The 15,712-nt window shown below is 31.7% G+C and overlaps 1 protein-coding gene across 1 annotated transcript in view; it reads right to left on the bottom strand.

Moving 5' to 3' along the window:
- Nucleotides 1-1,657: 1,657 nt before the first annotated feature.
- SK (small conductance calcium-activated potassium channel) overlaps nucleotides 1,658-15,712 on the bottom strand; it is a 695,575-nt gene continuing 681,520 nt past the window's right edge. The window contains exons 13-18 of the mRNA XM_089640922.1: nucleotides 13,313-13,423; nucleotides 11,790-11,917; nucleotides 10,339-10,408; nucleotides 9,443-9,562; nucleotides 8,152-8,318; nucleotides 1,658-6,198 (exon numbers count right to left, since the gene is read on the bottom strand). Coding sequence (XP_089497048.1) covers nucleotides 6,012-6,198; nucleotides 8,152-8,318; nucleotides 9,443-9,562; nucleotides 10,339-10,408; nucleotides 11,790-11,917; nucleotides 13,313-13,423 — 783 coding nt within the window. The 3' untranslated portion in view covers nucleotides 1,658-6,011. The remainder of the gene's footprint in view (nucleotides 6,199-8,151; nucleotides 8,319-9,442; nucleotides 9,563-10,338; nucleotides 10,409-11,789; nucleotides 11,918-13,312; nucleotides 13,424-15,712) is intronic.

Here is a 15,712-nt window from a genome sequence, read left to right as displayed (position 1 = left end):
TTATATGCTCCTGGTACGTTTTATAGTGATATACATCTCTACCAAATTGGCATCAATAATGTATTTTAATGTAATATCTACACGTAATTTAGTACTCTTCTGGAAATCCAGATAGAAATTATTATCAGGAGTACATGTTTGTGAGAAGGTATCTCGATGAAATTATTTCCCTATTTTTGCTCTACGGATTTACACGGAGAAAGGGCTTAAATATTATTGTTTTCCATCAACTTGGGGTATTTCTCATCGTTCCCAATATAAGTATGGAGAATTTAATTGAAGCATCGTGGTTTATTGAAAACTACATTATATGTTTTTATAGCAATGGTTTTGGCGATTCAAAAATTAAATCGGAGCAGTTGTATTATTTTATTCGATATATTAAGGTAACATTACTTTCTTAAGATTAATAAGCGTCCTACGAGTATCATTTGACAAAAAGCCAGTGGAAATAGAAGTTGAAAAAGGTGGGACAGGTTATATATTTCAAATTATTTGTGATAATTTTGAAGTTGGGTAGGTTGGGTTGGAAAAAATAATCATCCTTTTTTTAAAACAGTGTCTACTTGTGAATTATGAAAATGTTTATTACAATTTACAAGTATATTATAATTCCAAATATACGACTATCTAATTCCATTCCAACGGGGATAGATATATTTATATACAATAATTGTACAGTAATGTAAATTTTATATAATTTAATAAGCATTTTTGAGTAAAGTGGTCATTCGTTAGTTTTATATACACAAGTCTAAGCGGTTAATTTCAGCAATCAATTTTAAGAATACGACTCCTATCTAGGTGTTCTCGTAATATAAATACAATCTAAGAATTTGGTCATGACTTATGGCTAGCTATTTAGGTAAAAGAATACAGTGGGTTAGATTTAAAGTAAATAACTTTCTATTTTAAACATTTATAGCTAATGTTGAACTAATTTAAAACTTTTGAGAGCTATTTATCTTAGCTGTTTTATCAATCTGAGTAGATTTTTAAAGTTTATATTATTGAAGCAAGTTTTTTACGACTTAAATTTAAATACGTTTTGAAAAATGTATTTTATAAATGTAATATCTCTTTAGTAGGTACATTCAAAGAATTTTATTAGTTTGTGCTTTTCCTATAGTATTTAGACAATTTTTTGGCTGGGTTAATTTGATTCAACGCGTATCATAATTTCGTTATATTTCAAATGAAAAAAATAGGATGATTTTATAAACATTTGGCAGTACATTGAGATATAAATATCGTTTATTATGTTGGATGTTACGATGATTTTAAATAATTTTGAAATTGTTATACTGATGAGATACTTTAATTTCTTTAGGAGATTCATAGAATATGCGATTTTATAGAAGTTTGTTAAAAATAAGGCTTTCATTTTTAAAGCAATCGAGTTTCTACTCCTGCCTCTTTCAAATCAATCACTCGGTGACAGTTGACAGTCACAAACTATTCAACTTACAATATTATTTTAATTTTTTTATTTTAAAAACTAAAAAAACAGAATTGTGCAATTTTTTTTCCAAAACCCTATTAAAATGAAAAAACAGATTAAATCAAACAATGCTCCTTTTGCTATAAATTCTACAAACATACAAGTATTTTTTTATATTCAGATTGAGCTTTACACATACGACGTGAATTTAACATATGTACGATTCTAATTTATTACAAAATTCAATGAAAATCTATGATAAATGTTAAAGTTTACCTTCTTCTCTTAAAAAAATTAAGAAGTCTATTTTATAGTAATATTTCGATAGCAATTATGCAATTTTATGGATTTAAGTCATCTTCATATAAAACAATTAATTTTGGTATCCGAACAAGGTTTCTACTGAGGATAAAGATTAAACCATTAGGGTTGAAGATATAATAGTAATAAGTATAATGATAATTGAATATTTTTAACAAACTAATATGTTTTTACTTTTCAAAACCCTACCTAAAAGTAATAACATTAAATGACGACTACATATATATATATATATACTTACCTACAAGGTGTCCTGAGGGAAAGTGCTCTAACTTCGGTATGCAAAAACAATGGAATTTAGGAAAAGGATATTTTCTTTTTTACTTCTACCATCATGTAAGATCACATCACAAACTTTGTACACTTTACCTCCGGACATCCTGTATTAAATATTTTTTACAAACAATAAAAGATTAAAATTGTATCTTTTTTAAAAACATTAGGTACCTACATACATTTTCTTAATATTGAGTTCCATAAGTAGAACATATCTATGGTAAAATATATTATCTCAATGAGAATGAAGCCTCTATTCAATCTTAGCTGGGTCTGTTGGTTTGTATTTGTTTCAAGAAATAATAAACCATTTGATACTATTAATCTTATGTAATGTTTCGATCAAATATTATTGAACGATTCACTTTTATTATCCATTCTTGTCCTATAACGTACTTATAATTATATTGGTGTCATGGTTATTCCTATGCATATTATGCATATAACAGTTAAGAAGGGTACATTATTGTACTAATTTACAAACACAAACAAATTAATAAATTCTTAATCAATGGGTACCTAGAACTACAAAAACTCTATTACAGTTCAACAGTATGGCCGATATTATATCGTTTAAAGTAATATTAACTCTTGATAATACATACTATTTAAGTAGTATTATTATGAAGTGCTTTTAATTTTCCTCCTAAGACTTATATATTAAAGAGGTTATTAAAAAATCTATTAACTGTAGTAGATCTTACGTAGTGGTTGAAAAAAAGAATTTATCGACGTAATGCGGTTAGAAAATTGTGAATATACAATTAGCTTAATACATTTTGGTACAGGAATTTAAAAATACAATGGTCCTTTATTACATGAGATACATTAAACTTTCAAAGGCCTTCTTGATAAATATCATCACACAATACAATAGTCACCCTGTTAAGGTTAACAATAAGGATTATAGAAATTGTTTCAAAAGAATTTTATTTTATAGATATAAACACTTCTCTAAATTTTTGATCAGTGGATTTGTAAATTTAATATTTTACTTTCAATATATATCTGGAAGCCTGGTACAGAAATAGACATTGTAATATTATTTGCATATGCATTGACATACATCCATAACATTCGAATGTACAACTGATTTTGATTTTTGTTAAAAATACAAAATTTGAAAATTAGTACCAATCGAGGTTTATTTCAAACCTTTTAAAATGTTTTTTTCTTTCAGAGATCAAAACTCCATGAATGGAGGCATTATTTTTTATAAGTTGAAAGTAAATGCTTGAATACGAATAATAATTGAACACAGGCAGTTTGCGAATAGTTTCCTACACAAAGCCTACATCAAAATGTAAAATACAAGTACCTACGATATTTATTTTCTAAAGTAAAAAGTGTTGAGAAAATAAATATTCATACCTAGTTTTATAGTAAACTATCTTCTAGTATAATTCATATAAATATCTTTTCCCAAGCCACCAGGACATCTTCCTTTCCAAAAATTCCCTTATCGCGTAACTCCATCTCTAGGAAATGATTTAAAATATTAAAAAATTTAACAACAGTAGGTACCTTTTGAAGGTTGTGTAAATATATATATATATATAAGGTTTTGTTAGCACTCGTTGCTTTCTTATGCTACCCGCTACCACATAACTGATTAGTTGGGAGTAATTAAATTGTATCAATAAATATTTGAAAAAGTACATACCTACTCTGAATAATAATTATTTGTTAATGTAAAAGAAATGATTTATTTATAAAAAATCTAATTGAAAAAAAAGTGTTTTTTCCTACCTAATTTAGTAAATTTTTAGGTAGTAGGATTGAAGGCTTTTTATACTTCTAGAAATTTTAAAATTTTTCAAAATAACATGGTTTTTAATATATTTTACTAGCTACAATGCTTTTAAAAAGAAAAGGAATCTCCTCGATGGAAAAATTCAAGAAGGTTTGACATTTGAAAAGAACTTAAATAATTATTTGCAATTTTGTGGATGCTTTCAAACTTTTGTCGTTCTATTTTCCGGACCGCAGTTTCAGTTAAAAAAACATTTATCATTTATATACATTTATCCACTCGTCAAAAATTTTCAGTAAATAATGTTTGTTAATCGTCCAATCACAGATAACATTTTTTTATAAAATAAATATAGATCACTCGCAACAAAAATCTTAAATTTATAATTTCACCTTACAATTAATTTCAATACCTTCGTTCACTTTATCCCTTCAAAGTATAAATGGTTCATTATATTACTGAAGTAATATCACAATAATTTTAATAAAAGTCTCACTCATGTATTGACACCACTTTTAAGTTAATTAAAGAGTCCACTATACTTTTGTTTAGTTAGTTAAAATGTCAATTTAATATAATGTCAAAGAATGAAATCATTAGGGTGGGGCTAACCGCAGTGCAGATAATTCGGATATATTGTATAATAAATATTGATATGGTAGTCAGTGTGGTTCAAATACATCAACAATCTTTCATATAAGATTTAACAAACTTGACGTATCCGCAAAACTATCATACTTTAAATGTTTATTCAGGAAATTAATAGCCAGGAGTTACTTAAATGTTTTCAGTTAAAAAAGGTTATTTTTGTTTCATTCCGATTTATCATTTAGTTCGGATTTGAAGTAAATAACATATTTGTATGGAATTTTTGACGCCTGGAAGTAGGAGCGGTTTGTTTTTTACGACCAATTTAAATGAGCCGGTTTTATTGAAAACCTAATATGCAGAAAAGTGTACGGAAAACAGCATTGGTCAAAAATGTTTTCTTTAATTATTAAATTTGTAAAAATAAGTTTTTTACTAACTTCAACTTAGAGTTCTTCACCTAATCTGGTTTTTATAACAAAGTACCGGCACATATAAATTAGATACGCTAGTCAAAGTTCACTACCCTTCACAGAATTTTTGCAATAAGGTTCATTTTTAGATATCATTTCTAACGCTCAAACGGGTTTGCGTCTTAACTGAAAACTTTTCTTCCCCAAATTTAATAATGTTAAAGAACATAGTTTTGTTGAATTTCGCTAGGTGTCACCACAATAAAAAATGTATATCATAAAATACAGCCTAGCTCTTCGTCCCACGGGTCGGTAAGCAATCGGCATAAACCGAGTGTTGTAAGACCTTGCGCAGTAAATTAAGTTTGCTATAGTAAGGTAACGGTCTGTAGCTCAGTTCAGTGTGTAATTTTTCTGCGAAGGGTTTACAGCATTTGGTTTATGTCGATTACTTACCAACCAGTCGGACGACTGGGTTACTTTCGATTTACCGGGATCGTATTTTACAGGGATCTGCTGAACTGTGATATTTAAAAGGCTAAAAGACTTCAAATAACAATAAAAAAACCTCAGCCCATATTTAATTAATTGTAAAATTTACACCATTTTGCACAATCCTACGTCACAATATTAAAAGGAGCGTCAGCGCAGCCTTATATTACAAACTTTCGATTTGGCGTCAAAATACCGAACCAAAGTAATTCATATTATTTTTAATCACAAGGAATTGTTAATCTCTAGTACGTATCCGTGGTATTATATGTATTTGTGTTTTAAATTATCATCTAAAGACCATTACAGAATTCAATTTCACATAATTGATAAAGAAATCAGACTTCACGAATATTTGCTTTCTGGATATTTCCAATTTTGTCTTGAAGAATTTATTATATGTGCATGATACCTTGACACGTACGTACAAACGTGTGAACTCATGCCAGTAAGACAGGCGTCGCAAAAACTATATTTATAATAAAAAAGGTATTTTACTTCCTATATTACCGAGAATTATTTAACAGGTGTCATTTGGCAGAGGAAACTGTAAAACCGTATTATTTTAACGTATCCCAGTAAATCGTAAATCAGCTGTATTTATTTTGTAAATGATATATAAAGAACGTTGATACTAAATCAAAACCGACACGTATTTCCTAATAGTTGCACCACGGCGTCTTCCCCCCTAACAGAGCAGCTCATTCTTGACATGCATGGCCTCCACTCAGCTGGGCGGGTTAGCACGGCGCGGGTCCGCCGGCGGGCGGGGCGGGGTGAGCGCCTCGGGGACCAGGTGCGGCGTGCGTTGCGCCACTGGCGGCAGCACGGGGCTGGAGGGCCATGGGTAGGCAGGGCTGGCGGGACCGGGCGCGCTGCCTCTGTTCAGGCAATGGAAGTCGGTGAAGTTCAGGCTAAGGAGAGACAATACACATACAAGGGAGTGTACAATACACATACAAGCTGCGGGGTGCTTGACAGCGACTGGCTATCATGTGTGAACATATCAAATTTCTAAAAGTAATTAACAATTTAAAGACCTGTTATAAAATAGGGCAACGCGTCTGAAAATTTAAGTTAAATCTAAGTTTTAAATTGGTATTCCAGCGAATTTGTTGAACTCCACACAACACTTTTTAAATGATCTGATTATTTTTAAATTGTTATCACAAAAATTTTCTCTTCGAAAGTCGGGATGTATTTCAGTGCAGAAATTCAGAAGTAAGCGGAAAACTCATCAAAATTAAAACTAGTTTAAAAAGTGATATAAAGTCATGACAAGTAATTAAACAAAATCTAGGTTAAATGGGTTACGTAGGCTCGTTTTAGAGGTTAGATTTATTTGTCAATTTTAGTGACTTTTTAAATGTGTATACCAATTTTTAAATGTGTATTTCCAATTCAAGAACTAGTTACCAAAAGTATATTTTTGCTGGGGCAGTTCAAAGGTAGGAATTTTTTTTTTTTTTATATTCCTATGTAGATGCACCTAAAAAGCGTTAATAATTGAATAAACAAATGTAAAAGTATATGAAAGGGTTTAAAGAAATACCTAATCTTCTTTTTTAGTAAATATCGGTACTAAAAACTAAGGTCCCTATTTAAACTATTTTACGACCTAATCATATTGTAGGCGTACCAATTTAATTCTGGTTTTGATAACTTAATTTTGGTTTTTGGCTTAGGTATTTATTGAACATTTTCTCAAAATGAACATAAAATTATATTTTTCAGTGCTTAGGTCCGTGTATTATTACAGGTGTTTAAGTGGATGGCAACATCGAAAACGTACGGCAAGAAAGGGTTTCAGCTTCTGGTCAGCAGTCCTTATAGTATTTTATCCCTAATTATCAAAAATAAAAGTAGCATAAATAATTAGAATGACAAAACGACAGGTTTTAGCAAACACATTTGATGATGAATGGCTTGAACTAAATTATGATACTTCAAAAAGTGATCGCTGAAAGGGCCGGCCTTGCATAAAACTTAAAAAAAACAGTAAGACATTGTTTTTGAGAGAGTGCTATATAGATACTGTAAATAAAACACACACGTTTGCAACTTATTCGTTTAAAGTGCGTAAGACGTAATATTATGAACACACCCATTGTAATTTTTTATTTGGTTGTTAATAAAGAATAGTTTATTGACAAGTGGCTTACATTTATTGTGTTTCCAAACTGTCTGTCTTCATTTTAAACACTGGTCGCTGGAAATCAATAATCTTTGTTTCAAAGCCGTATTCAAATAACTTTATGCGAGGGGAAATTAGTTAATAGGTGCCTTTTTAATGACTTTTTGGATGATCTCTTATATAATTTCAATGGATAAACACTTAATCAAGGTTTGAAACTGTTTCTCTTTACCATGGGTTATACTTACGAAAATTATAAAGGCCATTTTTGTCTCACCCTTTGTGGTAAGTACCTCTACCACTTCGGTGGTAAGGGAGAAGCAGGGACACTTCCTCAAAACACAATCTTAGACAAAACGCTTTACCTAAACCATCTAAGTGTGTTACACATCCTATTGGCATGCACGTAACAGAATATTAGAATATTTCAAATAAAACCTAGACAAATGCGACAAATAGTTACGTTTAGTTATTTTTCTTTCTCAGGCGTAAATGCTTACTTTAAATGTTATAAATAGTATCAATTTATGAAAACATTACAGTTACTTATTGTAATAATTTGATATTATCGTGTGAATTTTTTTATTTATATTTCTGTGATTTATGTTGCGATCAGAAGGAACTTTTCCTACTTGATGGTTAAATATATCTTTTTTCGTTTTTATTGAAATCTACAAATTAATAGAAATGGCTTTTAAGTCACCAAAAAACTTGAAATTATAAGATTGTGAACCTTGTGTGCGGCACAAGATGTGGCGACTGTCCGATGGCAGACTGCACGGGAGGTGCGGACAACATGGCAGCCGTATCCGGGTGCAGGAAGTGTCGCCGTTGCTCGTTCCTCTCCTGCTGCTGCTGTAAAGACTTCACCACCAGATCGGGCAGGGCGTCTAACCGCTCCTAGAGGAACCAGGCAACATTATTGTTAGTTATATCTATTCCATTGTCCCCGAATGAAATCGGAAGGGTTTGCAATTGAAGGGGACTGCAGGCTTCGGATTGGTGAGAGCCACCAAGGATCGGCAAATATCAAAACGTTTGAGGGAGATCTTTGCTTCAAAGGTGCTATAAGGTCTGAACTGACGTGACGTGACGTCATCGTTCTAGTATCTTCCGTCAAGACGCGTGAGAAGGAAGAAGACGAAACAAGGGTATACAAGGGTAAGGCACACTGTAGGAATAATTTTAAGAACTATTAACACTGAATTACCATTTTTTTAAAGTTTGTTATACGAGTAGTTAAGCGCACTTGAAGTGAAATGACACTAAACTGCGCTATATAAATTCCATGTTATTATTATTATTACAAACGTTGACGACGTCCGTACGAGCTTTTGCTTGGACTAGTTTAAAATATGTGATGACGTTGAAGGCGGAGCAAATTCGGTAGAAACCTTGGACGGTAAAATTGTACATATATTATTATTTAAATTATCATTTATTGGGAAATATCATCGATACATTTATTATTTCCTTGCAAACAATTGAACCTATTCCAAATTTGAAATATATGGTATGTTGACGGAGTACATTTATTTTTAGTATTTTAAAACAAAAATTTTTATTTAGGACCAATTGAATGCATAAATCTTTATAAATTTGGTCAGTAGGTTTCTATTTAAGCTTTTGTGTGCCAACATATCCTTAAGGGTAATTAAAAAAAATGAAAATAATTATTATTCTGGTACATCTGCTTATGGTAGATGATATACATTTTTTTTTAAATTATCTGACAAGACAGTACAGTTTTCAAAAACACCTTTTTGAAAAACTTATGAAAAAAATATAATCAGTCATCACATAGCGAAATCAATAATAATAATTTTGGCTAGTTTATATAGCGCCGTTTTAGTGAGAAATCATCTCAAGGGCACTGAATAATTTATTTTCAAATGTATCTCGTTTTGATATTTTTTGTGTACTTTGTTCTTTCTATTATAATGTAATTTTTCGAAAAAAGTATTTTGTGAAAACTGTATGATAGGTATTAAGGTACAAAATTTAAAAAATACAGATATTTTTACCTGAAGTGTGACCATTTTCTCCTCCAAGCTCGTCAACCTCTCATCCACTGCATCCTGTCTCGAGCTCATATCTGAAACTATTTCGTACACCGTGTTCTGCGTCTGAAATAAAATTGGGTTCTGCTTTGAATTGCATAGTCGAACCATCTCTGCGGCACATACCACAAGCTTTTGTGTATTCTGTACAGTTTGTCAAACAGAGAGTGACTAAGTGTGGTGTGTTTCCCTGCTAAGGGCGATTTCCCATTTTCATGAAAAACAAACCCTTCTGACTTCAAAGAAGTTTTTAAATGTTTGTACAAAGTGCTACAAAAATAATATTAGAACCAACAAAATCTACAAAAATGTCCTAGTAATTTACAGGTGTCCGATTATTTAATGTGCTATTTTCTGTAATCCAGTATCAAATAGTTAGGTATATCTATTTACATGATCTTCTAAATGAAGTATACGTGTATGATGTGTGTATTGATTGTTATGCTTGGAGATGTCATGGGTGTATTTAATTATTTATGTAAATACTGTCTACAAACTACAAATTATTACGATGTTTTGCTAATAAATTAGTATAAAAGCTCTTTTTATTTAAAAAACGAAACGTTTTCTATAAAACGTGTGAGTTAATAAATTATAATATGCAACGCCTCCGCAATACGAAGGAACTACGTTACATAATTACCATACACCATTGACCAATAGGTATGATAAAATAATATGATTCATTTAAATGCCTCCGTAATGCGGCCTACGTTTTACGTATCAGTCGTGTCAATGTACTGATAGTCTATTTTTGTACTAGTTAGCGTAGTGTTGGATGATTTGCAGAGCTATAGTAGAAAGCAATGCAATTTGAGTACAGTAATGTAATTTCTGATAATTGAAACAATTAGAGTTACCTTTGCCATATCTGTTATCGTGTTGGCATTATCCATTAGTTTTCGTTGGTCCATTTTTACTTTTCTTAATCTGTAAAAAATACAAACAGAATACACAACTCTTCCATTTACGTTCTGAAATCTTAAAAATGATACTTCCAAGTATGTTAAATGTTCTTCTATTTATATGTTGAAGTTGTTTGTCGCCCCCTGCGGGTTAAGATATCAAATCGAATAGAGATACGAATTTTTTCATTTACACTGCACTTCAGTGGCCTAAATAGTTTAAATTATTAATTGTCAGGCTAGGACTATTATAAATAGTCAACCAAGACTGTTGTGAGCTGATGACGAATTTTTTGGAACGTCTGGAATGATTTCGGGGACAGATTTTATAACACGTTGGATTCACATTTTTGCAGTGAACTTCCACAAAGGTTTAGGTGATTTTTTTTTTAAATTTTTATTTTCTTGTAATTCAGTGTTTTTTACAAATTTTTGGGTGTGTTAAGACCACAAATCTAGACACATGCCCGCGATGTGATGATTGGCATTAAACTTAAATGAAAGCCTACAAATCAACATTATATAACATATATGTTTTACGATGTCTAACGGACTTATTGACCCTTTTTTATGTCATTAATTTTAGTGTTCTAAAAAATAAAAATAAAAAAAAGCCAAAAAAAAGAATGTATAGGTTGCGAAAGAGACTTGAACTCATGGACCTCTTAGTAGAGTTTTCTTTTGAGTAACCAACCAAAAGTCAAGTTACACTTGATTGATCGCTAACCCACGACATCCCCTCAACCCACTTACTCGTCACCATTCTAATTCTTCTTTGAATTATTAATTCCATTTTTGTATTTTATTTCATTATAGAAACATACATATTATGTATGTATAAATAATACATATCACAGTGAAGTTTTCATGAGATACTTTTAATTGAAAATAGTAAAACTCTCAATTGTCGTGTTTTTATAGTGGTGTAAAAAGTACAATACAAATTGTGTTTGAATATAAATTTACTTCCACACTTGGCAAGGTGAGCATTCATTACACATAATATAATTTTAAATTTTCAAACTTTGCAAGGTAAATTCATTACATTAAATATACATTTAAACGTTAACACTTTGTAAGGTAAGCATGCATTACATATAACATGATTTTACACTTCCGCACTTCGCAAGGTAAACATCCGTTGCATTAAACACACCTTGCAAGTTAAGCATGCATTACATTTAAGATTATTTAAAACTTCCGCACTTTGCAAAGTAAACATCCATTACATTAAACATACATTTAAATGTTAACACTTTGCAAGGTAAGCATGCATTACATTTAATATAATATTACACTCCACCCTTTGCAAGGTTAACATTTATTATATTTAACATAAATTTAAACTTAATCACTTTGAAAGGTCAGCAGGTATTACATTTAACTGGAGAAGATTTTTAACTTACGCATAAATAGCTAGTAAAAATTTCCTTTGATGCGTTCTGACCCTCCCCGGGTTCACCCTCTTCACTAGCCGCGTGTGTTTGTAGATCAACCACGTCTCCCGGAGTACATTGGCCGCGGCGTTTTTCAACTAAAAGGACAATACATTCACACGGTTAATTCTAATCACCAAATGTTCTCACAACACTTATCGTACTACTTATTTAGCAAAAAAAGCTTATAGATATAAAATGCGTGCTTCACACTTAAAATCTCAATACTGCTGATTTAATTAAGGAATGACAAGCGGCTATGAAAAATCAACGAAGGAGGTTCTTTGTTTCCTATTTGAAAATATTTATGAAATTGGGATGAAATCGTAATGGTAACAGTATTTCTCTAGTCTATTGAAGTTTTCAAATTAAAATATAATGGTTTAGTTTTTCGTTTATAATATATTTTCATTCTGAAATCAAAATAAATTGTCTTTTTCTATTGAAATTGCACGGTTCAAGCAGAGAATTGAATTTTAAATTTTTGGCAACTAAAAGTTGAATGTGTTTCCGTTTGCACAAGAAATGAGCACTTTTGTATTTTTGCCTAGAAAGACAATTAGATATTAAAGCTGATATATGTGTTCCGATTCTCCCCATAAACTTTGCATTTTGTTGAACATCCTCTCCTTGCGGCTGCCTCCCCAATATCGGAAGCTCCCAATTTCCAGATTTCAGAGTCGGGAATATTAGAAACCCATCCCTGCAGCTAGTCAATTTATTTGATCGATATTGTTTTTTTGTTTAAGTGCTCTGAGTTACACAACCTACAGACATGAAAAAATATTAAGCATGATTTTAGATTGTCTTGTCGTTACCATCAAAATTATGAAACTGCTAACAATTCTGATTTGGATGGAAAATTTCTGAAATTCAATGAACTTTTTAAATAACGACAGCTTAAATGATCGATCGTCTGGCATACGGAGGCAAAATGAGCTTCCCCAAATTCAGCGAACCTTTATTGACAGCCTTTTTCTGCTCAGATGTCCAAATATGTAAAAGGAAACAATTAAAGGCTCAGCATCCCAAATGACAGTTATTTCAGAATACATTCTATAATAATACTATATTAAAGTGAGATTTTTAATTCCCTTTGCTTGAAACATGATTATTTGTTGGACGTTGAAGGTTGGATGCCGCGTTGTGTTAAATATTGCAAGTGTACTAGAAAACCACCACATTGTAGGTACATTGTTTGCAAATCGTATTCTAAAAGTCATACAATATCTGTATCTACAAGGTCAACAGGGAACAGGATCAAGGAACAATGAACATGAACAAGGTGACCACACAGCGCACAGCGGTACGGTCCCGGAGAGAACTTACTCGTTTGGCAAGCTGCGTGTCCATCATGAAGTTGTGGACGTGCTTCTCGGCTCGGGTCAGCTCCAGCTTCCGGGACATCACGGTCACCAGCAGGGCAGTACATCCGGCCCCCTGAGCACACAGAGTTGAGACATCTTTACTAGGATCGATAAAGCCCAACTTACTCGTTTCGTGAGCTGCGTGTCCATCATGAAGTTGTGGACGTGCTTCTCTGCGCGCGTCAGCTCCAGCTTTCTGGACACCACGGCCACCAGAAGGGCGGTGCAGCCGGCGCCCTGGCACACACAGAGTTTACATTATTAGCCACACCACATTACCAAATCTGAATTCCTGTTTCCATGCAATTTTATATTTACTATTACTTATTACACATTGCCCTGATTTCCTCTCCTGCCTTGCAAAATTAATTGCATAATACTTATTATTTCAATAAAAACTAATTTAAGAACATTTCAATCGAGATATCTAATGCAGTGGGGTTTCTAGATAACACAAATTCAATCCTCTGCTAGCTAAGTCTTCTGCCATATCGATGGTTTTATGAATAAAAAGATTATTCTGTCATCAGAAAAATCATTTAGAATATCCAGTTACGTATCAATAATGTGATTGAACCATCCAAATATAAACAAATAATGCAATTACCGAAATTATTCTCTTAAGTATTTTTCCGAGTAAGGTCATAATGTAAAACGTTACGTAATGTATTCATTCTTATGGTAATTATCTCGAAATAAAAAGAAGGGAGAATATGCAGAAATGAAAAAGGAATTTAATCTCATTTCGCTCTAAAGTTTATTTTATGTGAAACTTGGAAAAATACGGCTTTTAGAAAGAATATTAGAAAATCTTTCTTGCCTAAATAATACATTAAAAATACTTGAGATATTATTTTATCTTTCATAAAAACAATGTAAATATTGCACTACAGAATTTGAGATATTTGTTTACCAATCAAAAGAACGTGAGATATTAATGTATGCGAATTGAATTGAATGCTTTTGTGCTTCTTTTCCGTGGCTCTGGATCTAGAGGTCGGTGGATCTGTTGAGTTCAAATGGCTTACAGCAATGGCATCCCCACATGGAAAAGCCATTGCTCCACTGGCTCCAGACAGTGCTTTTGTTCGGTACTGAATTAAATAATGAATTCCATGAGGTAAACATTAATTGCAACGACAACATGACACAATTGTAACAACAAGATGTGACAAGGGCATTTTCAGTCTCAAACCAGTTACCCACCCTCCAATTAACACCTCTTGTATTTATCACATCGCGCAATCTACGCATATTTTCATTTAAAACATTCAGTTTTAGCAATTTCAGTGTATTGAAAAAGTATCCCAATCGCCATAGTTCCAAAAAAATCTTTTTATGATTTAACGATCGTGTAGGTACTTCATTTTTATACAACCTACTTACTTTGACATCTACCCAAAAACATTCCTTTACAACGTTGCTGCGTAAATAAAATGCTATTTAGTTGGTTTTATTACCATCATAATATCTGTGGTAGAAAGGTTGCTGTCATACTCCTGAAATTCATATGCGCGTTAGTAAGATTCAGTTATAAACGAACAATTTTCTGTCATGTTGGCTTTGTCCGCTCCAGCAACTAATCCAATAATGGGATATTTTATCCAGATAATTAATCTAATATAGACAGGCTACCATCGGAATATTATAATTAAGCAAGGATCCATCATCTTAATTCCTGTACATTAACGGGCAACGTGGATTAATACGCAACTAATTATTCATCTTGACATTAAAAGCTGTTGAATTTCTCATTGATGATTTCCGTTGAATATTTTCTCTCACAAGGAGTTAAAATTATGCATATTTTCATATTTCTATTTTTGAGACCGATAATTCGTGGTGGAATTCCATTATAATATATTATAATAAAACAAATAAAAAACTTTATTCCACTTAATTTTATTTTGACCGTAACCGGTTTCAGCTCGTCAAAGCCATCTTCAGACTGGTACACAAAATTCTTAGTCTACGGTTTATATACACAACATATGGGGGAGGGGGGAGAGGAGTAGTTTACCCCTATAAACTACCCCCTATAAACTACCCCTCTCCCCCCTCCGCCATATGTTGTGTATATAAACCGTAGACTAAGAATTTTGTGTACCAGTCTGAAGATGGCTTTGACGAGCTGAAACCGGTTACGGTCAAAATAAAATTAAGTGGAATAAAGTTTTTTATTTGTTTTATTATAATATGCATATTTTCAATTCATAACTAAATTATACCTCCTCATTAAAAATGACACGATTAAAATTAAGTATGTTTGATTTGTAAATTAATATTTCCTTTCATTTTTAATTTTCATACAACTTAACGAATCAAACGGTGACATACTATGTCAACTACTTTATTGCAATTATGTTTCCAAATGATTTAAAATCATTAATTTCACCCGGATTTTCTAGATGTGATATTTTTTTATTTTGTTTTTTATTATGGTACTTGAGGATACAATTTTTTGTATAATAATGTAAAAGGTATCCGCGGGTAAAGCGAAGTAATTGCAGAAAGTGTTAAAAATTT

The sequence above is a fragment of the Hesperophylax consimilis genome, chromosome 2 (genome assembly GCF_061612785.1).
Source record: "Hesperophylax consimilis isolate HC1 chromosome 2, BYU_Hcon_1.0, whole genome shotgun sequence".
NCBI lineage: Eukaryota > Metazoa > Arthropoda > Insecta > Trichoptera > Limnephilidae > Hesperophylax > Hesperophylax consimilis.
Note: the sequence above shows the minus strand (reverse complement) of the source record. Positions and strands in the feature narration are given on the sequence as shown.